Source organism: Hylaeus volcanicus, chromosome 1 (assembly GCF_026283585.1).
Source record: "Hylaeus volcanicus isolate JK05 chromosome 1, UHH_iyHylVolc1.0_haploid, whole genome shotgun sequence".
NCBI lineage: Eukaryota > Metazoa > Arthropoda > Insecta > Hymenoptera > Colletidae > Hylaeus > Hylaeus volcanicus.
Genome location: NC_071976.1, coordinates 2,946,780 through 2,971,255, shown reverse-complemented (window position 1 = coordinate 2,971,255; position 24,476 = coordinate 2,946,780). Strand labels below are relative to the sequence as shown.

Here is a 24,476-nt window from a genome sequence, read left to right as displayed (position 1 = left end):
ATTAATATTTCGTGTTGCGAAAGTTTAGTCTTAAACTGAAACAGAGGAATATATAAATTATTATTTTGGAGCGGTGGATACGATGATTTATTTCAAGCAGAAAATTATGATTGTACATTAAAAGAAAAAAAGAACACGGAGGCATCATTTTCTACTTGAATAACATTCTAAAATATATGGTAAAAGAAATGTAGAAATATTTACTTGGAACGATTACTCTAATGCTCGTCTGAGATTGCAAAGTTACTATACTTCGATTTAATAATAGTATCATTGTACATTTCTTTCATCACTTAAATTTTATTTATTCTTCTGAACAATCTATACACTTAAGGTCTCCTTGGACTACTTTGACCAGCGTAATATTTCTGTTTATGTACAAAATAAATTCACGACGTCTGCATTTGGCATCCTCAACGACCCCATGAAACCGGTGTTTTATTTATCAAAAACAAATAAAAAAATATACTCTGCGAACGGATTACTATTAATGTTATCTTAAAGCTTGTCAACCTGCATAATCACGTTAATCTATATACATATCCCTCGTACACGTATTCTTCTCTTATATTTTTATGGAAAATTTTCTTTGCATTAGCACCGAAAAGAAAATTACTCGAGGCTAATTTTAATCGATGGTCAGTTGTCGGAACGACCCATCGATGCCGAACAGGTCGTCGTGAGTCTTTGGCTTCCCTGGTCGAAGGTCCTCGTTCGCCTTCACAGACTCCTGCTCCTTAAACCATGGGCCATACTCTTCCAGCTTCTTCACCCAGACGTCTGAAAACAAAAATAAACATCCAATATTTGCAACCTTCAACCTATAATGAAAATTCTCCTGAGAAAATTCTTCTTATATATAACGAGAAAATATGTTGGTAATATAAGACTCGATACAAGGATAAAGAGAAAAATAGCGCACGAAGTATAGAAGCCTGAAACGGCAAAGTTTTCTCCTGTTAATTCTCCTCGCAAAGACTAGGCGATTGCTTCAAGCGCGTACATAGTTTTCTACCGCCAGGCGCACCTTTCACCACGAGTTTGAACCGCTCGGACTTCCAAAGAGTGTAATTTGCGGAGCTGCGTTTGTCCAGCTCCTTTTCCTCGCTTTGCCGCGCGGCGTACACCTTCACCTTCTCTCTTACGATCGTTCCTAACCATCTTGTACAATCTACACGCATTTCGTAAGACCCTTTAAAGTATGTAGAAGGAAATTCCAACGAGGGGGGAAATCTGAATCAAGATTCGAAAGCAAGTGATTTCTCTTTGGTGCAACTACTTGCTGACAAACCCTTCTTTAAGGTACAGGGTGGATTAAACTACTAGGGTGAAGTTAACCTCTTAAGCTACATCTAGACATCCTGTAGACGCTTTGACATTCTAGAAGAAACCATTTGCAAGCACGTTTTAATTAAAGCATCGATTAAAAGAACATTATTTTATAAAGGGTTGTTCGAAACCTGTAAACAGACCTGTGAAACATCCTGTAATCGTTAAATATGACCTGTGCTAATTGAAAAGCTCTCATTCTTTAAAAATGTCAGCTACAAGGAGACTTCCAACGTACCGTGGATAGCTTGAATGGGTCCAGCGTCGCCGCCGTACTCCTCAGGCAGTATCTCCCTGGGGATATACTTGTAGAGGGTCTTAATGTCGCTGTGCATGAAGATCCTGTTGCGTATCTTTTCCTTGAGGAACGGTTTCACAAACTTGACGATGGTGTCGACGAGGGGGCTGACGTTCACCACGTGCACCTCCTTCAGCTTCACAGGGTAGGCCTCCTGGACGCACACGAGGAATTTCTTCACGATGCCGGTGGTGAATTTGGCGAAGTGCGCGGGGGTGGCACAGCTGGCGTCCAGAATGTACACGTCGCCAGCCACCCCGACCTGTTCTTCGTTCAAGCGTATGTCGCCTATCATCATGACCAGCTTCAGTGCCTCGGAGACGTTTGGAGTGGGCACGTCCTTTTCGATACCTCGCATCACGATCACTCGTCGACCCTCTTTCGTTAGGCCAGGCAGGGGAGGTATCTGACTGAGGTAAGAGAAACTTTATCAATAAATGATGAATCGAATATTGTGGACTATAGATCATATATAGATTATATTTATCATTTCAATAACCTTTCCCTAGTCTACTAAATAATAACTAAACAAGTATACCAAGTATATTTGACATTATGAAGGTCTAAAATATGTGACAGCCCTGAAAATGGACTGTATATTCACGTCGCAATATTACTGGCAATCGCTGAATGGCTAAGATTTATTAAAACGGAGCGAAAAACTTTTCTCGTTACGGTACGCAAATTTGCTTTTCGAAAGTTTCGCGTGGACTCGCGGTTCATGTCACTGGCGACGCTGAAATTGCTCGCGAACGACGAATTAGGAAATTTTTGATTCTAAAGGCGCGACGGTGACGTCTTCTCGGAGTACGGGAAACTTTGATGCGCCGCTTTCGCGGATTATCTTTGATTAAAATATTCCAGCGTGTCGCTCTAGTTTGGGTCTTCCTGTTTTAATTTGGGGAAAGGGAGAGGCAAACTGAAGTCTACAGGGTGTGCACTAAAAATTACACACCTGGTTTGTTTTGTGAAACGATAAGAAAAACTTCTTACACTAGGTTGAGGATCTCTCTTATTTCTGGTCTGTTGGCATCGCGACCGGTGAAGAACTCCGGTACCGCTGCTCTCATCGTGAAGTACATGTCCAGCTTCCTTTTGCATTTTTCCAAGGAGAACTTGCATCCACGAAGGAACGTCATCAGTCTCTGGTCATCTGCAGACGAGAAAAACGTAGCGAGAAAGGTCATTGTATTCTAAACGAGAGCATCTTCTGTTTCCATAATTTGTTAATAAATAAATCTGTATCAAAGTATCAAAATATCAAAATAAAAACTGAATATTTGTTTTAAAATATGAAATAAAGTCAAGGAATAATCAAACAAAGTTGATATTAAAACGCTACAGCAAGCGAGATGACATAATCGATGTAAGTTTTTTACATATCTTGGCAGAAAAAAAAAATTGCTACTTAAGAACTGTTTACTCATCCATTAGCTTACAGAAGTCACTATGGATGACACCTAATTGTACTAGTAATAATGCGGTTGAAATGATCAAATCTTCGTTTTGACGATCAAATAGTCACTCGTGTGATACGATAAACTGCGAGTCTTTTTGCAATTAATCCCTGTGCGTGATGCTTGCACTAAAAATTAAACGTAAATCCTAAGGCAATGCTAAAAAGTAACGAGTCCCTTTCTTCCATGTTAAAATATTTAGATATCGAGACTAGTTGAGTAACAAAACACGAAAGATAGTGCTTAGGGGCATAATCACCAAAAGAATTAGGCAAGTGGGGCTGCTTAGCGAGCCATTCCTTGATGATCTCGAGATCTTTGTCGCGCGTTGCCACGTTTTCGTTCAATTCCACGCGGATCTTCTCCGACATCTCCCCTGTCGGTTGTATCAGCAACATCTGAAACATGATCACAGTTAGATGTGTCTACATAATTTGACGTAACAGTTCAGGTCGTACGGAGCCATTGGACGCTTTGAAACTTCGAAAAGATTGAGAAACACTGTGCCAGACAATGGAGATTTACTGTAACTTTTCTTGGCGACGGTAAATCGATCCACGAGCTGAAAACTATCGCTAAGAAGTTGATAAGTCGCGATAGAACACCGGGAATCATGTCAATGCTGGACCACGCGCGGATCCAATGATTTTATATAGGGAGCTGAAGCTGAGAAACTTGGTCGGGAAGAGTTAGAAAAGACAATAGGCAAACACTAGAATTAGAAAGCCATAACAGCCTCGTGATAAACGAGCCAACGCAAAACAGGCCCTAACTAGAGGACTCTTGCAGTATCGGTTTCTATTGGAGTGCAATTGTGATGCCATTGCGAAACAAACATTTTTTTTCTCCACATTCTAATAATAGCCAGTAAGGAAGCTAATCGGCGACAGGTAATATGTCAAGTATGACAAGATGGGACATTAGAGTATGTTGATTATGCTATGCAGTCTTGCATTCGAGGGGACAGCTTGCGCAATTAATTAGAAAATACATTGTTTCCTGCAGCGTCACAGACGTTTGATAAAGATAATCATAGGTACGCTAAGGAGCATACATTCAATTGCTTCGGGGGACTTTCGTTGGTAAGAATCACGTCGAATTTTTATTAAGTACAGAATAGTTACAAAAGTACTAAATTGGTAAATAAAAATGGAAGAATCATAAATTTTTGAATTCTATACAAGTGGATGTCCTAGTCCACAATTTGTACTGCATCGAAAGGGATACTTTTATAAATATAACAAAATTTAAATATATTAATATTTAATTTATACTAGGATTCTATTATAACAAACTTTACACTTGTATGTATTTAATACGATAGTCAGTTTGCAACGAAACCAAATTGTCTTTAGACAATGGAGGGGTGAAACGAGGTCGAAATCACGAGCATAATACATAGCTGCTGCAGTGGTGCACGTGTAACGCGTAATGCGCACTGTAACGGGTTGCGCAAATAGTCGAGATATACATCGGTCTTATGTGAGAAATTAATGCTGACCAGAAGCAGCTTGCTCAACGCTAAACTTTCTCTAACTCGTCACGGCTGGCCGAGAGGAACCAGTATTTCACTTTTTCTTTCAGGATACAGCGATCGCCCGTGTCGCGTCTCCGCGACTCTCCTAAACGTATTTCAAGATTAAAATTAAGGTTCAGACTACTCTGTGTCAATAACGATCGTTCGAACAAACAATTACTTTCTTCGCGAGTGGATACCCTAGGTTAACGTTTACGAAACGTTTTTACGATGTACGTTTGTGGTGTTTATAGTCGTTGCTCAACGCGAAGGATCAGTTGTAGCGTTTGTTGTGTATTTAAAAAATTAATGGCGGGGACGATTGCAATTCAGTTTCAGAGTACTATACCGCGATTGATGCCAAGACACCATATCAAAGATCTTATCTGACCTTCCCTTATCAAACGTAAAGAGACATGCATACAATCCACGTCAGTTTATGACTCATGCGTGCAATTTGGGTATAGATCAGTGGCAAGTGTTCGAACGCGCTGATAGGGCTTATCAATGTCTGCGTTGCTTCCCACAGAGGATCATTTACTGCAACGTCTATTGTTCAATCATGGAATGACTTGACTTGTATCTATCCTTGTTCCAGGAGCTCCGATAATAGCAGAAGGCTTGTCACAGAGCAGTGAGCTTGATTTTTATGAAGAGAAAGAAACGCGAGGCCTGTGCACCGCAAAAAAACGCGGGTATTGCCAAAGACCGTCCTTGGGTAAAACCTAAAATTGGGCAACGCTATGGAAAGGTGCCTTAGGAACGTGACAGGGTAACGACGTGCGCTGTCATACTCGAGAGGAAAATATACCCGTCAGTCGTGGTGAAAACTTGAACATCGTCTTTCAAATTTAATTCTTACGTGTACTTTTCCTTAAAATAAAAAGGAACTCAATTTGTACGGCAGAGTAACGCCTCGAGGCACGTGTTTTCAAAGACAACTTAGTTGTCTACTATAACATAGAAGAAGATTTAAAACGTGTGCTAAACTTTCCAATCACTTTCCACTTTGTATGCATAAAATTCGTCTAATGTTCCAAAAGCTACCGTGTACACTTTCACTCCTATTTTTCCACAAAGACTACTATACTTCGACTATACTTTCTTCGCAAACTATAGAAAAATCTGTTTTCGAAGCGCGATGAAATAAATACCGAGCTATCCATTTTGGAAGCCAATTTTGTGAAAGACGATGTAGTTTAATTTTTTCATTGTTAAAAGAGAATATCAAAAGTATTTTAAGGAAACTAAAAAATGCTATAAACAATAACCATCTGCCGATTTAATCTATTCGACTAGATGCAACTTTCGTGGTTCGCCAGTTACTTAGAAATCGGTCATTCGGTTTTTGGGGTCGCGAGGACGCTTCTCGATCTGGTCCAACGCGAGTCTCCTCTCTATGGGTCAATGAAAGTTACATGTCGTCCGGGAACGTCTTACCTTGATCAGCTGCGAGGTAACGTTGGTCCTGATGACGGCACGGCAAGGAATCGGGAAGAGAACGATCGACGACGACGAGGTACGACCGGTCACGGAAAGAGAAATGCAAGAAACTCGCGTGGCGAACCGAAGAGATGGAGAACGGTCGAAGGAGTGGGAACGATTACCTCTTGGACCGGTTCTCCTTTATATCGTGGGATGCCCCACTCTCAATTTTCTCTCCGCGAGTCACACGGAACCAGGAACACCTGGTCGCAATCGATACACGGACGCCAAACGCGCTGGACGCGATTTTTCATCAAACGCGTGCTTTGTTTCAGGAATCTTATCGTAGACCGATAACGAGTCGTCGGGGACTCTTTGGAGTTTCACACCTCTTGATCTGTACCATTCGATCCAAGCACGAGGAACTCCATTTTGCTACAGTGTCGCGGGCCACGTGGACGCAATCTTCGAACTGTTATAATTAAAATTCTAGAGGTCGACAAAAAAAAAAGATAAAGTACATTTGACGAAGTACTATGAAGTATCGAAGATGAACCTACTATAAAAATAACACTGCTAATGTACCTAAATCGTTACTATTAGTATCATTACCAATTAAATTCCAGTTCTCCTGTTCCCAGTGACAGTTCATTTACGCGAAAAACAGTCTCGATAAATGGCATGGCTGGTAAACAACGCGCGCAAATGACCCGAATTAATTTCTGTCCACGTGAGTCGTTTATCGTAACATTTAGAAGGCTGTGAAAAAGATCGATGGCCAGATTTTTAATATAATGTAATTGCTAGTATTAGCGTGACATGATTGGCTTGAAAGGTAATGAGCAAGAAAATTGCGACACCAGGGAAGATGCTGTGACATCGCTTGTGAAATATTAGCGTAAAACGACGCGAAAATGTGCAGTGTAAACTACGAGTCTCACCGAAGACTATGAAATCTTTGTAGAAATTGGAATACGAACGCGTGTTCTACGTTAACTGTTTAATTTCTTATTTAATTATCTTTGTTTAATTTGTAATCTTATTCTCCTTAATAGGGACGCGTTTGATCTCCCAACCTAAAAGCAACTTCAATGTTCCCATCCGTTTAATTTTTCATTTATAAACTCACCTCAACTTTTTACTTAAAAACCTCCCGTACTTTTGCCACCAAGTTAATTATGAAACTTTTAACTCTTAAGCTTCTTGTAACTCTCTCATTTCCAGATTCTTTTTACCTCTTAATGTGTCCCCAACATTACAGAGTCAAATGCAAACCGAAAACAAATTACTGGAACACTGTACAATTAATTTTGAAGTTGGACGTTTCTAGAAATGAAAATTAGGTCGAACGTTGCGATTAAATGAAAACCCGGGAAAGCAATGGCCACCGACGAATTTTAGAAACTCCTGAAATCGAACGATTACGTAATTCCAGAGTAGGAAGTAACGTAGCTGTGCGAGGTGCATCGTTTTTCCACTGATAGTCATCGAAATGGGTCATTTCGACACCTACTACGCTTCTGTTACGGACACTAGTTTATGTGCGTTACGAGGTCAATTAGGAAACCTTGCACCAATCCCAGGTATCCCATGTTAGATATTTATTATTTTTCGAAAAATTGCGGTATAAATTTATGAAATGAATGGATTAAATTACAAAATTAAATTTTGATGGTGAAAATCATCGTTAATAGCCTTTTTAGCCAGCAAGGGCAAACGTGACAACGATCGATGCGGCTGTGCTAAAAATCGCTGTGAATTTGTTTGCTTTCTTCAGGTCTGACGAGTTTTTCTCTTTTGGCGATTCATCCCTCTTTTGATCTTGCTTCGTTTCCAACTACAACCAATCCGTGAATCAATATTCGTGCACTGGTCATTTGTAATTAATTATGAATTAATGATTTACCTTGGCATTCGAATCCTCAGGTTTCTTAGGCTCCTCCACCTGCAAATCATTTCCAAAAATATGGTTAGTATTTTTTCTTTCATTTATGTAACGTCCCACACGAGCAATGTTTACACCATCAGCTATCGCAAGCGTAAATAAGAAATATGTTATTATAACAGTTAGTTCATGAGTCACCGAGCTTGACGCGGTAGTGAAAGCGAATATTTACCTTTCGCAACTTTAATACGCGAACTAATGGGCTCAACAATTTATTGTTTAATCGTGAAATGTCTCACCTTAGCATTTGATGAGTTCGTTTTGTCGTCATTCGTCTGCTCCTGGACATTAACATATTATTACATATTAGATTGCATTCAAATGTCACGAATATCATTAATCTACTTTGTTCAGGTTTATTTCTTTCGAACGTTTGAAATTGATTAATACGCGAGCGAACGAAAGTATTATTGAGCAACAGGCTAAAAATTGAAGGATCGTAACGAGTTGCATTCACGAATTACAGCAAACTGCACATGCTGTTAGATATCGATTCGTTGTATACCTGTTAAACATGTTAGAATTTTAACTGATTTATCTTATACCCCCAAAGGTCATGGTTAATATCAGTTTGTTATATTCATGTCGCATCGGGGCCATTAATTTAAATTTCATGTAAAATGTCGATATGGAATCGATCTTTTCAGGGAAACGTAACGTCAGAAAATTTGGATTATTGTCATTAACGAATCGATGTAAGAAAACTTTGGAACGTTAGATGCATTAGTCAGTTTACCAATTTACGAATTATAATTAAAGAATTAGTAAGCTCTTATTGAGTTGTCTCTAGTCGAATGTCAATAGAAAAACAATTAGAAGAATGAGAAATACCCCCTTGAATAACTGATAAGATTCGTGTTTCAAACTTTCCCAGCAATTATTTTTCATCGCTGCGTGGGACTATTAAATTATGCCACTCGATCGAACAGAGCGACAAGAATTTCGAGGGCGTCATTGATGGACGCAGTTTTCTCAGGTTCAATGTCTAGGTCACTATCGAGGAACGCTATTTATACTCGGCAGCAGTTTACGCCAAGTATTCTTGGACAGTTTTAAACTGTCGTCATGCAGGTCAACTAGCTTGCAGCTGTTACCGAACACGTCCATTGTCGGACTTCGATGTCCATTTATTATTCAGTGGTAGTATGTAAATGTAGTATTCGTAAACAATTACGAATTAAATAAAAATTCTTAGTTTCAAAAAAGAAAAAAAGAAATGAAAGAAAGCGTTGTCTTTGGAGCAGCAAAGACAGTAAAATATGAATATGGATTGAAACTGTTTTCTATATTATAATACTCTAAATTTATACTAATTTTTATGGGAGATTTTTATCAAAATATCACTTTTTAATCGCAGCATTTAATTTCTTGCTTACCACTTTTTCTGGTTCTGCTGCGTTTCGCGACACCCTTCTGAAGAATTCATCCTGAGGGATGATCTTCAGCTGGGCGATAGGAAGCTGAACGTCTTCGTGGCGACGAATCTTGCATCTCAGGTCCTGGCAGCTATTTGGAATAGCGTTCCTGATGATCGTAGGAAGATCCCAAATCGTCGTGGCCTCGTGCAACATCCTCGAGGCTGGTCCTTGGGCGACGAACGGTATTGCCTTTGCATCGTGCTTGCAAACGCCAGCTATCACCAAAAGCGTGTCTTGCGACAGCTTAAGAAACGTGGATTAATTAAACTTCAACACCAATAAGGATTAAAAATAACCGAACACTTTTCAGTGTGATACTAATTTTCAGAGATAAATTATTTCTCACAATAAAATTATTTTTCAAATCAAGGACTGCGCATAGTTTAATTTCTGTAAATTTTCAGGTCGGTTCTTGTTTTTTGGGACGAGTAATCGAATTGTACGAGCAACTGCGTAATTTACCTCGCGTTGCAGGAACTCCCAAGCGAAATACAGTTCGCTTGGCGACACCGTGGCGACCAAAACGAAGCCCTTCTCATTTGGAAGCGATTTGAGTTCGGTAACTACGTCAACCAAATTGGTTGGCACGGGATGCGATTTGCGAGGGGGATTAACGAAGTCATCTGGAGCACCGACACCACCACGGAAGGATTCGAGCAGGGAACGGAACAGGGCGATTCTTATTCTGGAGAACATGTCGAAGACGTTCGATGCAGGGTCGCCCAATCCTATTCACGAGAAAAAAGAATTCAGTTGGGTCGCTCGCAGATTTAAAATGAAATTCGATTACATTTACAATGGTGAAAATTGGAAGCATTGTTGGCTGATATAATTATTCATTTGCAATTAAACATTGATAAACAGTAATGAATTTTCGACTTTTTGATGGATTGGTAGGTAATTGCAAATTTCAGCAATTCGTATTTTAAAATATAATTAAATTTCGGAATAAATATAAAAAAAGTTTCGTTTCGTTGTTGTCTGTAAGGTGATATCTTTTTAAAAATTGATGAAACGATGATGTCTAGTCTCAAGGAACAAACCAACTCACCGTCCTCTCGTTTGTTTCGCTTATACGCCAGCGAAGAGTCGCGATTGCTCGGCTTCCCTATATCGATCACATGCCAGTCGCTTCGAGTTTCCGGTTTAACTTCGTGAATTTTCGACTTGGCGTTGTTCTCGTCGGTCTCGTCGAGTTCTTTCGAGATGTCCACCGACTCCTCGTAGCCGAACATCGACGGGATCGTGAAATTCGAGTTGGACAACGTGCCTGAATAAAATATGCATAGAGTCTATACTTCACAAAAATGAACTTCGAACTATTTGGAAAACATCGAAAGTAGCTTTCCACGATCATTTATGACTCGTTCCCTGAAAGTTACTGCTTCCCCTCCTGCCCGATAACTTTGATCGAGTTTCCTTTAATTCGTTGAAAATTAAATTGTTTTATTCGGCGTCAGCCAGCATGGGAGAAGAATTCACTACATAACGAAAGCGAAGGCATGGAATGTATAGATTGTTCTCGAGAATCCTGCCGCGAGAATTCTCGTGAATCTTTAATAAATTCCCATTCCCGTTCCTGGGGAAAACAATTTTGAAACGTTTCCGAAATTCCAGATTTTCGGACCACGATGAAAGTTAACTGGAATATATCTGCATACGTTTCAAACTATACGTTTGCTACGTAATATAAAGTCTCCTGAAAGGAATTTCTGGATCGTCTTTTAATAATACAATGGTGGATATATGAAAATAAAATCCAGAATCGCCAGAAATTTAATCGAAACGCGGACAAAGCGTGTTGGAACTTCACCTATTGTCATTCCTTTGACGTCGCGGGCCCAGAACAGCAACGAGGCGATATTCGAGCGTAGGAAGTGCTCGCAATCGCATTTCTTGTCCTTGTTTCCAGAAACCAATGCGTCGTCCAAGGAGAACCGCGTCGCGTCTATGTCAGTATTATAGCAGCTCTACAACAGATATCATTGAACGTTCCTGTAAGAGACGTAGATATGCACTGGGGGGATAGAGTCAAGTTCAATACACGTACAGTAACGTGCAAAAATCTATCTGTACTAGCAAGTACGTAAATTTTGCTAAACGATGAATCCACGAAGGTAATGTTAGCTTATTTATATTACTAATATTATCCTTCCTAGGACCTCCTCTCACCTCTCAATTTTATTTGACTATTTCAATTTAAAATTTACTTCAATTTCGATGATACAGTTAATACTTCATTAACTCCTTCGAGCCTTTAGGTGAAAGACTATCGATTAGGTTACCTCCGTACAGTCAAAATACCGCAGACATTATAATTTCATTGCACCGAGACTTTAAGACATCTCTTCCATAAACAGGTGAATAGTTTCCTTGATTCCTTTGCAATAGATAATAAATAAATACCACGACGAATCCTTCGACGGGGAACGAGTGCAAAGCCTTCAAGTCCTTCCAGACGTTCTCTCGATCCTGTCCTGAATCTGCGATCAAAAGAAGAACGACGTTCTGTGGACTGGAAGGGACGCTGTCGTTAATCACGTTCTCGTCCACAGGACTGGTTCCAGGATCTTTGACGATCTGCACGGGATGCTCCTCGATTTCGACGTTTTCCAAGATGAAGGCTGACCTCCTTTCGCGCGTCGCGTTCTCAGGACCCATCTGCTCTGCTGTCTTTGTTGTTGTTGGTGTATCCGAGGTTTGCAGGACCTTGTCGATACCTGACGTCTTCTCGCTCGAGGCCTGATCGACAGTAATCTTCTGCTCCGGTTCCAGAGACAGGGCTACGTTCCAAGCAGAGCTGAGGTTCTCTGCGACAAACAACAATTTCATTTTTTTTTTCAATCGAGTGCATTTTCATCTTAAAAAAATTAGACCTGGCTACTCATATGTTAAAGTTGATTAATTGTGTAAAACGTATCGTGTTTGCATGGTAAATATTATACTTTTGGAAGTGAATAATCATGTACCTGAGCGTTTCGCGGTGTACCCTAAGCAAGGCAACGCCAGCACCATCACGGCGCCCAGCAAAGCCATCAACGACCAACCCTGCAGCATTGCGTAAATACCAGCGATCTCTGCTTCGAATTGGACTTACTTGGCTTCCTTAAACTAGTCGATGGTTCCTATATTTCCAGACAGTACGATCCTATTTCTGGCTAAATATCTGTCGCGGAAAATTGAACGCGTCTGATCGCTCGTTTTCGCGAAAGGCGACTTGATGGTTCTCGAATCAACAAAACACGGTTGTACGAAACAAAGAAAGCAGCCAATTTCAAACGACGCGCTCCCTTTCCACGAGCTACTCGCGACCGCTCTTCCGCGTGCCTATTTTGTTTTTCGAAACGAGGAATGTCATAGGTACACGAATTTCATTGTCCGATTGGTACGTGTATATGTGATACACGGTTGCTTTGTCGTTGTTCGCGAATGCCTCGCGATTACTTTAGAAGAAGCTGTCTCCATTTCTTATGTGTTTCTTGGGAAAGAAAACTTCTGCAAGAAAGTGATTTAATTAATCATAGCTTCATCGCCTCGATTCCTCTATGATCATTTAATGGTGTCAGGGTTGTTCCAGGTAAACTCGATAATAAGCATACACGAGCTCGTATCTATAACGCAGCCTAGATACTCTGTTCTTCTTTGGATTTCTTGTCAACTTTGTCGATCGGGAAACGATCATGCACTCGCGGAAATGCGTATATGTAGAGCGACGCAATCTATAGCGAGGCAGGTGGCAACGTTGTGTAACGTTATATTCTTGCCAGGACAAAGTTTATTTATTGGTACAACTGCTCCGCAGGGCTTTAAAAGACGAGAAAGAATCCTCTTTGGAAATCTCTAACATAAAAAGAGACTCCAAAAATATGGCCAACGGAAGTCAGAGCGATGAAATATCATAGCTGTCGCAGTTTTCATCGCGTCCATAAAATAAACAAGGTCTCCTGGCGGCTACTATAGCTAAAATTGCTTCGATATTCGCCATCGAACAACACTTCAACGCATCCGCGATACATTTGCATTATTAATGCATACCACGTAAAGCTCGACATCGCATCAAACAATTTCACGTTTATTATTCGACATATATCGAATTACAATTCGTGCAATGTTTTACAGTTTGGCGAGTACAAGAGCCCCCTTGAATGAAAGATCCCGCGGTTCCCCGTGCTCCAAACGAGCCAAGCTCCGAGATTTCCGAGTGTGGGGGTAACGGACGAAATTCTGAAGCAAAGATAAAACAACGCGGGGACTCAACCGTGGGAATCGCGACGACGCGAAGAAAGTTTCTAGAACGTCCGTTGTTCGAGACTTTCTTAACGGCGGCAGCTTTTCCCTTTCGCGTGCTCGCCAACCCCTCCTAGGCTGGCGATCGGCGGGTGCAGTCGTCGAAATCTGAATAATTGATACGATTACAAAGCTCCGCGTCGACGATACAAGAAACAACATGGCCACGACAAGCGGCCAGCAACGTCCGCGGACGTCTGCGCCGCGCGGTACCCTGCGCCTATTGGTCCACGTTTGGTACCCCGTCCAGCTTGGAGGGGCTTCACCACGGCGACAGGTGGTGGCTCCCCGTCAACCAAAGGGGGTGGTGGAAACAAGAGGAAAAACGTCGCGGAACCCCTAGTCCTGGCGGTCGAGGGTCAAGCCTGGCCTGTCAGTTTTCATCGATACCGCGTGCCCCTGCCTGCTCGCATCGCGATTCTGTTGGTGAACTCGCGTGGAGTTCGCGTTTGCATTGTGGATTTAATCGCCGCGACCACCCAACGGCCTCAAGGTGAGAAACCAGATTGGACGTTCGGTTCTCGGGACCGTCGGTTGCGATTTCGTGATTTTTACATGGATCTAAGTTACTGCTTTCGACCCTGGAATGCAGGATGGTCCAAAAGAGGAATTGACACTTTGATCGGGGGGTGGTGAGTGGTTTGGCGTCCGTTCGAGACTTTCAAGGTGTCTTTTCTTGGCCTGGTGACTCGTGTCAAGTCTGTTGGTCGTGGTACACCATGGGTGTCCTCCGATTTAGCGTCTAATGTGCAATGTTGTGTCTATCTGGAGCTTCGTAGGTGCTTTATAACTCCTTCGACAAGATGACGACGATTATTCTACGTACTCTGTTCAGGTTGATCTCTGACGTTAACTCGATCGTGACTTTAAAGATATCTTACCTCTCCTTCATACTTTGAGGATGTCTTCCTTCGGACTGATGTCCAACTTAAATTATTGTCCAGGTCGAATGTTTGAATATTTTTATGAAAACGCACAGCTTGATCCTCTGTTTTAACGCAGCAATGTCTGGTTGGAAGTGGTTTTGATAACTTGACACTCCAGTGATGTCTTTATAAGTGGGTTAGGGCGACGTCTTTGCGGTTTGTTCCGTTTGTGGTCACAAGCAAGTTGGCGCCGTCAAAAAGTCCTAATCTCTTGCGGTTGTTCTACGTGCATAAATTGTTGGAATTTGCTAACAAGGAGCTGAGAAAGGTTCTGTAGCGAGGGGCCATTTTTTTGGTCATCGTCAGAGCCATTTTACCATTTGTAATACATACAGTATTATATACTTGGCTAAGAAAATACTGTTCGCACTCTATGAATTCGTAATTCGAAGAAACTTTTCACGGAAGTCAATAGACGATGAAAAAACATGCGAAGGCAAAATTAAGTACGGTACTCATTAATTATGTCGCAAGGCCGTGAACTTCGATTAGCAACAATTCGCAAACTGTATCTACGGCTCTACCGAATGTAATTGAAGTCCGAGGACCAATGTTTTCGTGAATTTTATCGATCATTATTCTTTACACCGCGTACACATAGAAGTACGATCAAATTAATTAAGAAAATGGAAGAATTGCTAAACGTTAACGATTTAATGGAGGATTTCGACAATTGCAATTCATAATTATTTAAATGGTTATTTTAGATGATGAAGTTCAATCAACAGGGCCTAGTCGCGGACTTGATGCCCAATATAAGGCTGATGAAAGCTTCTGGGCATTTTCTGTTTAATTACTACGATGACAACTCCACGAAGTTCATCCATAAAGTCTTAGCTATCGTAAGTATCGACCATGAAAAAAGTGATCAACGTACACTCTAGGAAGCCGAACAATCTCTTTTCCATTCTTGAAAAGAGACGATCTCGTAATTTTCGACGAGATTCAAAATGAAATTAATCGATCCTCAGACTCACTTCGTGTTGGTCATGATACAATTCGGATTCTGCGGAATAAACCTGATGCTGGAGAGCGACGACGTGGACGTCCTAACAGCGAACACGATCACCATGCTGTTCTTCACGCACAGCGTGGTCAAGCTGGTCTATTTCGCGGTCAGGAGCAAACTGTTTTACAGAACCTTCGGCATATGGAACAACCCCAACAGCCACCCCCTGTTCGCCGAGAGCAACGCTCGGTACCATCAGCTAGCCGTGAAGAAGATGAGAATACTGTTGATGACCGTCGTGGGGGCCACGATTCTCACTTCGATCTCCTGGACCACCGTCACCTTCATCGAGGAGCCTGTGAAGAAGGTCATCGATCCTGTCACCAATGAAACCACCTTCGTCGAGGTAACGTACACGATATTTTCCACAATAAAAAACGCTCTTGCAAGGAATTAAAACAAGAATTATTTCAACCCCTTCGTCCTCTCGTCACTCTACCAGATACCGAGGTTGTTGGTGCGCTCCTGGTACCCGTACGACGCGAAACACGGAATGGCGCACATATTGACGTTCGTATTCCAATATTACTGGCTGCTGTTCTGCATGCTGGATGCCAATCTCCTCGACGTGCTGTTCTGCTCCTGGCTGCTCTTCGCTTGCGAACAAATCCAACATTTGAAGAACATCATGAAGCCTCTTATGGAATTCAGTGCGACACTGGACACCGTCGTGCCTAACAGCGGTGAACTCTTCAAGGTGAGCTGACTCTAATGCTTGATATAATACGAATCGTACTTTCGATCGTTGTGACAGCAAGGAAATGCTTTTCCTAAAGAGATAAATATACGTGTTCTTCTCTGAAAATTAAATGGCGACGTCTGCGCTCCTCAGGCTGGCAGTGGAGAGCACATCAGAGATCCTGATCAAGCACCCCCACCCACGCCCCCACAGGGTGAGAACATGCTGGACATGGATCTTCGAGGGATATACAACAACAGACAGGATTTCACGGCTACGTTCCGACCCACCGCTGGAATGACGTTTAACGGGGGCGTGGGGCCGAATGGGTTGACGAAGAAACAGGAAATGCTGGTCAGAAGCGCCATCAAGTACTGGGTGGAGAGGCACAAACACATCGTCAGGTGAGTGCTTTGATTCCAACGTGTTACACCATCTTTACTTAACACTAAATCTACAGTCCATTCCTTCATTTAAAATTTTTAAATTAATATTTTCTTCTTTCTTATTCACTCCAAAGTATTTTGCGATAATTCTCCTTCCAAGACCAGTTCACATTAATTTCACCCCAATGGAGAAATCGAGCGAAAGATACACCTTTCGTTCCCTTAAAGTTTACATTCGTTCGTATACCTTTCCAATTACTCGACTGAAAAACCATGAACAAAGTTTGATTTTTCATCCATTCGCCACGAAAAGTTCCCCGGCGAGCTGCATTAGTTCAGATCTCCGAAGTTTCCAGCATCGTCGAGACAAGATAAAATTTCTGGAATCGAGCGAGGTTAAATTACAGTCGGTCGCAATTTCAAAGTTCCTCGCCATGACGAGTGCCTCGACTACAGTATAACCCAGTTTCCCATTTCGATTCTCATCTGGAGGTCGCTTCTACACAGAAACGTAATCTACGGCGACAATGAGAGGACCTCGCGCCTTCGCGAACCCAACAATGAGAGACTTCCATTAGGATAATAATCCCTGCCGCGTACATACGTAAATTTGCGGAACTTCGTTACATCGTACACCGTCCGACGATGCCTGTGTATGTACTTCCACGACTGTTCCTTGCAGCTCCATACTGCCTCAAAACTAAACGAACGATAACGAAAAAAAAAATACATTTCACGAAACAAGGATTTCGTTAATAATATTTATTTGGAAGGTTGCAATTTTTTGAGCCAAGTATCTCGAAAGGTTGAAAGTATTTTTCTCCTAGCTCTTCTACCGCATAAATCCATTTCTCCCCGACAATACCCGCTCCAACCTCCTCCAACCTCCTCCAACCTCCTCCAACCGCCCACCTAGAAAACGCACTCACGAAACTCCTACTTCAAGATTAATTCTCTCGAATACCGAATGACAAAAGAACCCAGAATCGAAACAGCGTCGAAGCCGATAACTTCGCGAAATTCGAGGGCATTTTATTCAGTTTCGAGCAGCGAACTTCCGTCGTGGAATCTTTCGAAACGAAGAAAATGCATTCGCGCGAGGCTCGAGGATAGTTTCGAAGAAGAAACGGAAACCGTATGGCGTTTCCTATAGGTTCTTCGACGGCGGAGAAACAGTAGCTGCGCGTGTTCCCACGGTGGTAAAGTATTTATTCTAAGAGAGCGCGATATTGACCGCAACTGGGGACATACCGCGCGGCCTGAACAGTTTATTGGACAATTCAGGGGTTGTACGTTCACGTGTACGCCGATATACGTGTCTAACACGTGTGTGCACGCCAGTGTACGTGTCTAACACGTGTGTGTACACGTTTCTTTCGCGGCGCGGACGATGCACGAACCGTAGAGCACGTCCGACGTTTGCCCTTCGACCTCCACGCGAATTCCTGATGAAGGGATTCGTGTGGAATATATTGGGCGAGGACTTGTTGCCCACTGACCATGAATACGAACCCTCGAGTGACGAAAATTTAACCCTTTGCACCCTTGGCGCGCGAGCCATCGCGTTGCAAAATGTATGAAGAGAAGTGGAGCATAGATCTCCACTCTATTAAAGAAAGAAATTTAAATAAATGTTTCGCTATAAATATGTGGGTGGATAAACTTTACACTTGTACATGTATCAAGAAAAATTTATTTGAGACCATCGAAGAATTGAATAAATCAACTTCGAAGATGAGAATTTTGCGAGGACATCAAAATAAATGCAAATTCAAATTTAATAAAAATAAGTTCCATCGTGTAGAAACGAAGTGTCAGGTATATTACACAAATATTAGTCTGGGAGCGTTAAAGAGATATAAATGACGTAGCGAGGAGATTAAAAATACTAAGAGCGTTAGATGGAAACAATGGCGTCGTGAAAGATAGCAGCGTTAAAGGAACAGACGTACCGAAAGAATATGAAACTATTAAGGGGGATAAAGGTATTAAAGGTGCGAAGGAAGTATGCCGATGTAGGAGGGAGCTGAAAATGTTGAAGAAATGAATATTCAAGCGAAATAACGAGATTACAGAAACGAAGACGTTAGGAAAGTAGCTGAAATTTTAAAGGGGTGGAATTACAAATTTAGTGCAGCCTGACTTGGAAGTATTAAAATAGTTACTAAAGTAGAGCCATTGAAAAAGTGATAATACGACGATTGAAATAAGATATGCGTTGTTTTAGGTATAGATACTATTATTCCGTGGTTTTAATCATTCTCTTCCAGGTTGGTCACTGCGGTGGGAGATGCTTATGGCATTGCTTTGCTGCTACACATGTTGGCCACCACTATTACGTTAACACTGCTCGCTTACCAAGCAACGAAGGTAAGTTATCGTTATCATATCTTCTGCGAGAAAGTAAATAAAATTAGTATTCCTGAAGCTAGTAATTCGATTATGATTTCATCTTCCTTGTAACGACCTTATGTAACAAATAAAAATGAACAGGGATTTATAATTAAATTGAACGTCCCTATTTTCGGTGACACAAAGAGTAAGACTACAATTTAACTCACAGGTGAGCGGAGTTGACACCTACGCAGCGTCCGTAATAGGCTACCTGTTATACTCCCTTGGACAAGTTTTCATGCTCTGCATATTTGGCAATCGTCTAATCGAAGAGGTACAGTCACTAACGCAACTCAACATATAAATATAATATAGGATATAATATATTTTATATCGGAAGACACTGACTTTTTCTACGCATTGTACACAGAGCTCGTCGGTGATGGAAGCTGCCTACTCGTGTCACTGGTACGATGGTTCAGAAGAAGCCAAGACGTTCGTTCAAATCGTCTGTCAACAGTGTCAAAAGGCGATGTCAATTTCGGGAGCCAAGTTTTTCACCGTCTCCTTGGATCTTTTCGCTTCGGTAAAGCTACTCTTTCATCACCTTTCCATATTCGATTCAAGCACGCGTTTTTTTTAGTGCTGATTAAACACAATTTCGACATGAAACTTTCTAGGTGCTGGGAGCCATGGTTACCTACTTCATGGTGTTGGTGCAACTGAAGTGAACACTCGAGGCCGGTCACATCAGGAATGAACGCGAGAGTTTGGAATGTTCGTGTGTGCGTGGTTGCAATTGTCAAACACGAACCCCGTACTTTGCAACCAATTTATTAGAAAACGGTTGGCACGGATTCAGATCGAACCTGCGTCAGCGGGATGCGGTTAACGTCGATCTCCGTCTTCAAATACTTCGTACAATCGACTAATTGGAAATTCGGAAAATAATGTCTCTAAACGAAAACAAAAAGAAACCGAATTCGAAAGGAAATTGTGTCTTGTTTAAACAATCGCGAGAAATACGAAGCTCTACGAGCAGGATTACGACCAATCACATGACGGAGCTAAGAATAGTAATTCGCTCGACTGCGATGGAAAGCTTAATCCTTTGGGGAATTAATTCTCTCGTCTTACTTTACTTCAACGAATTATTTCATAGCAATTATTATCAACACACTGTTTATATACTTCACGGTTCTTTTACTTCTTCGAAGGTCGCAGGAGATCTTTGAAACTGCTATTAATCGATTACTTCGAGTTATCAAATTTGCAAGAAATTATAAATATCCTAGAGTATCTTGTCCGGAGTCTCCGAAGGATTAACGAAAATTTCTAAAGTAAAATGTAAAATACTAACGATAACCATTTTTTATTAGTGTTAATTACGTAACGTTAGAGTGAAAATTAAAACATAATATGTGTAAGTGGTAACTCTTAAGAGAATTAGTTTTGAATTATGCTGCACGCAATGTCCGAGGGAAACAACAAACGGGGAATATTACGCTGAGAATAGAATTTTATCTACGTTTGTTTACGGATGTACTCTTTGTACAGTATACTGTGATGCAATTGCGAGAATGTGCTTTACTCGATGCAAGAGACTCGTTGGACATTTTTATCAAGCTTCTCAATTGTTATGGTAAATCTTTCGAGAAGTTGCGCGATAAAAAAATACTTGAAAAACTTGCATCCTGACTTTTGGAAGTATTCGCGTCCAAAGGAAATGGGAAGATACTTTTGTCGACGTGTAAATAGACACTGGTAGATTCTTTCGTTAACATGATACATATTTAACGGGTTTCGAGGCACTATAAGATAGCATCCTTTATTCTAAAGTGACTTCGCCGTTCAGTTCCTCGCGAAAAGGAATTTCTAACTAGAGTAAATTGTTCTACATCCACGACGAGTTGTTTTTTTATTGAAAATTCTTGAAAAAAAAAATTAAGACTGAAACTCATCCGTTCGAAGCGATTCGCAATTCGTTCGAAATTGTTAATTTAACGAGTGCTGGACTCTTAACCTTGCATTTTACTCTAACCTGAGTATCGGTAAACGTTTATAAAATTTTACCAGAACAGTACAAAGGTAACGTCTGCTACGACGATTTTGAAACATATAAAATTTAAGCAAACCTATTTATACGTAAACTCGTACCTCAATTTTTACGATTTAATATACATTGTTGTCTACAATACTTTTATATCATTTTTAAGGAAACCGTTGCAATTGTTCTTATCCGATTTCCTTGTATTTTTAACACCGGCGTTAACAAATTTCTGTTCACTCGGAAAACTGTAAACCAACGGTGAAAATAATTTATTCGAATGAAAAAAATCGAAAATAACTTTCAGAAAAGCTCCAAGTGAAATGCAACGAAATTTTATAAGAACAACCCGTAACGTTGCTCTTCTTAGAGTTTAAGAAGATCCATCCACTGTGCACGTCAGTTCCTCTCCGCCGTTAATGTAAAACTACAGAAATTTTACGGCACAAATTTTTCATATTTCACGACGACCGAACGATAGACATAATTTTTCTATGTCTACGGGGATAGTTTACGAAAAGTGCAACGTTTCAATACAATTGTAACAATAATAGCATAAGGGATAGCTTTACATTCGTGATTATCGTACGATTAATCGAATTTTAATATAAACTCTGTATTTGCTGTAGGCGTATCGTAATTGTTGCCTCGTGTAACTTTAAGCAACGACAAAAAGCAATATTAATGAAGTGCATGTTAGCCAACATGGTCATTGATACTGTAATCATATTGTGAACTGAATCGTCAGTATTATAGATGGTTTCTCTCGATGTAAAGCTGTAATATATTTATCTTATAAAATGTTATAAATGTTAATTCTATCGTTTTCGAATCATTCCTTTCCTACGAGTTTAGACCACTTTCGAAATTACTCACGTGTGATCAATGGTCTGCGATAATTACTAATATCCAGCACTAGTTGCTGGATGGTCACAAGTCTGTAGACCGTTTTAAATATCTCGACTGTTGTCGCGAATTAATATCTAAATATAAAATCTAAACGTTACTGTACGCATTACAAATGTTAAATTAAATTCAGAGATATTAACTTTCTCAGCCCTCTTCCTTTGTACGATAAAAAGCCTGGTTCGTCGAGTATCCGGCAGTCCTCCGCGCAAAAAAATTCATTATCGTCGACAAGGGGAGGGAATCATGAAAAAGGGAGCAGACCGCGAGGCGATGTGACGTCGTTGTTTAATATAAATTCTTATATTATATTCTTCGTCGCGCATGCTCAAACGACGGCTTCAGCATCGAAGGACAGTTTCGATCGGCCGGGTTTCGTCGTATGATAAATAGGTCTTCCTGTTTTGCAGCTACCTACCTTCCGTCAACCGTAAAACATTCAAGAACAATGAACGCTCGCTTTGGCAACAACATTCCGCAGGAAACGGCGCGGAATTAAATTCGCGTGCGGAAACCTGGGCCATCCGGAGGAACGAAAACGGTGAGCGTCTGCATACATTACCTTCTCCTCGATATTTCGTGTTTCGACTGTAAACAAATGGGTTACTCTTGCGTTTCATGAAAGCTTACAGTTTCAAAGGTACGACATCGGATTCATGAACGAGGATTCAACCGAGATACGTTTGAATAAAACGATGCGCAGAACTTTGCCATTCTTATACCTGAAAGAGTTAATAAAAGTCGCTTTGCAGTGCGGAGTGTGATGAAACGATCTTTGGTAAAGAAAATGTGATAAATGCTTCGCGAAGTGGTCGTTCGCAGAAGTTGAATGGCAGAGAAAAAGGAGAGCTACGAGCGTGACCAAGGGTGGTCCTGAAAGTTCTTCAGAAATACCGTCACAGTTGAGATATGAGCGAAGATTTCCGTTAAAATTTAATCTGAAATTATACGCGCATAAATAGAGAAAAATCGTAACGATGAGATAGTTAAAATGGCACTGAAGTAACTGAATTTCGGTTAAGTAGAAAAAATTACAACGAAATTAAATTAAACCGACACGGGACTATTTCCACAAGAATTTTTTCCTCTGCCTGTTGCTTCTAACGAAGTTTTTATCCGAGAGATCCAACGAACTACGAGTTTGCCAGCTGCTAATTTGTTTATACCCCAATTCATTCGAGCCCCAAGCGAGCATAAATTCGTCACCACTGCGATAAGGGACCTGAAAGCGTAGCGATAGCTCTAACCATCCACTTCAATGAAAAAAATTCATGCACTGAAATTCTCAAACTCCGTCCGCGAAAAAAGAACAAAAAATCGTCCAAAATTACGCGAACGCGTGTCAAGTGAAACTGGACGCGTCGACGATCCATGGAAAAAAAAAACAATATCCCCCAGCCTTCCCACACGCACGTCGACGATAAGGAATCACCGTGACGGAAAGAAATTGGCGCGAATCCCCGGCTTGGCGTGCGCACGTGCAGAGCGGCTCCGTCGGTAGCTTCGATCGTCCAGGGGTCGACATCGTCGTCCCACTGGCTTTCCCTCGCGCGTGATTCCCCGCTGGTCTGTTTTCCAGCCAGTTTCCTCGCTTCGTGACAGAACAAGGTGCGTTTACGCGCGGTCGAACGTCACCGAGACCTCACGCGGGATCGTCGTGGCGTCGTTCGCGTTCCTCCTTCTCCCCGGGACCCAGATCCTCTTCATGATCGTCTGATCAGCCAGCGAAACTGGAGACGCGAAGGCGCCGCCACGGGATGCTGGTGTTACTGGTGGACCAGCTCGACGCGGCTCGTCGCGACAGTTCTTCCCAGTCGAGGATCTCGTAATCGCCACGTGACGAGCGTTTCGTGTCGCACGTCGACTCACCTAGACGAGAATCAACGCGGTGTCGCGGGCTCGTGGATCCCGTTTAGGCTCGGGGTGGACGTAGGTACAGCCGACGGGACGAATATTGTGACCGCGAGGAACGTACGCCGAGGGATGGGGAAAATTTCACTGGGAAAGTTGCACGCGAGGCTTAGGAATCCGTTCGCGACGGTTTCGAGCTGATTCGAACGAATTTCGGTGCGAGGTACTCCATTCTGGATAATTGACGTTTTTACCTCGGGTTAACGAATGAAATTTTCACGAGATGTTTCTGGTTTGTGATTTTATTTTTGTTTGTAGTACCGGGTGAAGTTTGTTGAATTTTTGTGCTGTGTCGAGGAATGTTTAATTCTTTAAATGAATTTTTGTTGGTCATTGTGAAGTAGGTGCTATATTCTATTCGATATAATTCAGTAAAGTATTTAACTTTTGATTTATGTCGTCTTTATGTTGTCTTCAATATTACAAAAGGAATGGGACGAAGTAGTTGTGATAAATTATATGTTATCTTCTAGTCGTTATTTGAATTTTACCCCATCTCTCACTTTTGGGCCACTTGGAACTTTAACCTATTTCCCACCGTGGTCCCATGAGACCCATTTAGGAATTTCTTAATATTTTCAAGATCATTAACACACGCTCCTA

At 41.4% G+C, this 24,476-nt stretch overlaps 3 protein-coding genes across 3 annotated transcripts; 1 reads left to right on the top strand and 2 right to left on the bottom strand.

Moving 5' to 3' along the window:
* Positions 1 to 160: 160 nt before the first annotated feature.
* Positions 161 to 6,212, bottom strand: LOC128873163 (alpha-tocopherol transfer protein-like). The gene is made up of 5 exons (XM_054116526.1): positions 6,041 to 6,212; positions 3,344 to 3,482; positions 2,621 to 2,780; positions 1,568 to 2,037; positions 161 to 780 (listed from the first exon to the last, which is right to left on the bottom strand). The coding sequence occupies exons 2-5, from the start codon at positions 3,480 to 3,482 to the stop codon at positions 629 to 631; spliced, it is 921 nt and encodes a 306-aa protein (XP_053972501.1). The 5' UTR covers positions 6,041 to 6,212; the 3' UTR covers positions 161 to 628.
* A 1,446-nt stretch (positions 6,213 to 7,658) lies between these two features.
* Positions 7,659 to 15,263, bottom strand: LOC128875072 (uncharacterized). Its single transcript, XM_054120403.1, has 10 exons — positions 14,557 to 15,263; positions 12,358 to 12,513; positions 11,795 to 12,198; positions 11,202 to 11,358; positions 10,440 to 10,658; positions 9,851 to 10,116; positions 9,347 to 9,631; positions 8,210 to 8,251; positions 7,932 to 7,970; positions 7,659 to 7,862 (listed from the first exon to the last, which is right to left on the bottom strand). Exons 2-10 carry the CDS (start codon positions 12,443 to 12,445, stop codon positions 7,725 to 7,727), a joined length of 1,638 nt encoding a protein of 545 aa, XP_053976378.1. The 5' UTR covers positions 12,446 to 12,513; positions 14,557 to 15,263; the 3' UTR covers positions 7,659 to 7,724.
* LOC128875081 (odorant receptor coreceptor) lies at positions 14,008 to 21,862 on the top strand. Its single transcript, XM_054120413.1, has 9 exons — positions 14,008 to 14,168; positions 15,309 to 15,443; positions 15,573 to 15,956; positions 16,053 to 16,307; positions 16,443 to 16,693; positions 18,946 to 19,045; positions 19,239 to 19,343; positions 19,440 to 19,595; positions 19,690 to 21,862. Exons 2-9 carry the CDS (start codon positions 15,309 to 15,311, stop codon positions 19,738 to 19,740), a joined length of 1,437 nt encoding a protein of 478 aa, XP_053976388.1. The 5' UTR covers positions 14,008 to 14,168; the 3' UTR covers positions 19,741 to 21,862.
* The last annotated feature ends 2,614 nt before the right edge of the window (positions 21,863 to 24,476 follow it).

What these genes read in the sequence shown, in the direction of transcription:
- LOC128873163 (XM_054116526.1), bottom strand. Translation starts at nt 3,482, where the DNA reads ATGTTGCTGATACAACCGACAGGGGAGATGTCGGAGAAGATCCGCGTG. An exon ending in CCACTTGCCTAATTCTTTTG is followed by an intron (nt 2,781 to 3,343) that starts GTGATTATGCCC and finishes TCTCGTCTGCAG; the next exon opens with ATGACCAGAGACTGATGACG. An exon ending in ACCCATTCAAGCTATCCACG is followed by an intron (nt 781 to 1,567) that starts GTACGTTGGAAG and finishes TTTTGTTTTCAG; the next exon opens with ACGTCTGGGTGAAGAAGCTG.
- LOC128875072 (XM_054120403.1), bottom strand. Translation starts at nt 12,445, where the DNA reads ATGCTGCAGGGTTGGTCGTTGATGGCTTTGCTGGGCGCCGTGATGGTG. An exon ending in GCGAAACAAACGAGAGGACG is followed by an intron (nt 10,117 to 10,439) that starts GTGAGTTGGTTT and finishes TCTCGTGAATAG; the next exon opens with GATTGGGCGACCCTGCATCG. An exon ending in CTGAGGATTCGAATGCCAAG is followed by an intron (nt 7,863 to 7,931) that starts GTAAATCATTAA and finishes GATTGGTTGTAG; the next exon opens with TTGGAAACGAAGCAAGATCA.
- LOC128875081 (XM_054120413.1), top strand. Translation starts at nt 15,309, where the DNA reads ATGATGAAGTTCAATCAACAGGGCCTAGTCGCGGACTTGATGCCCAAT. An exon ending in AGGCACAAACACATCGTCAG is followed by an intron (nt 16,694 to 18,945) that starts GTGAGTGCTTTG and finishes ATTCTCTTCCAG; the next exon opens with GTTGGTCACTGCGGTGGGAG. An exon ending in CCTTGGATCTTTTCGCTTCG is followed by an intron (nt 19,596 to 19,689) that starts GTAAAGCTACTC and finishes GAAACTTTCTAG; the next exon opens with GTGCTGGGAGCCATGGTTAC.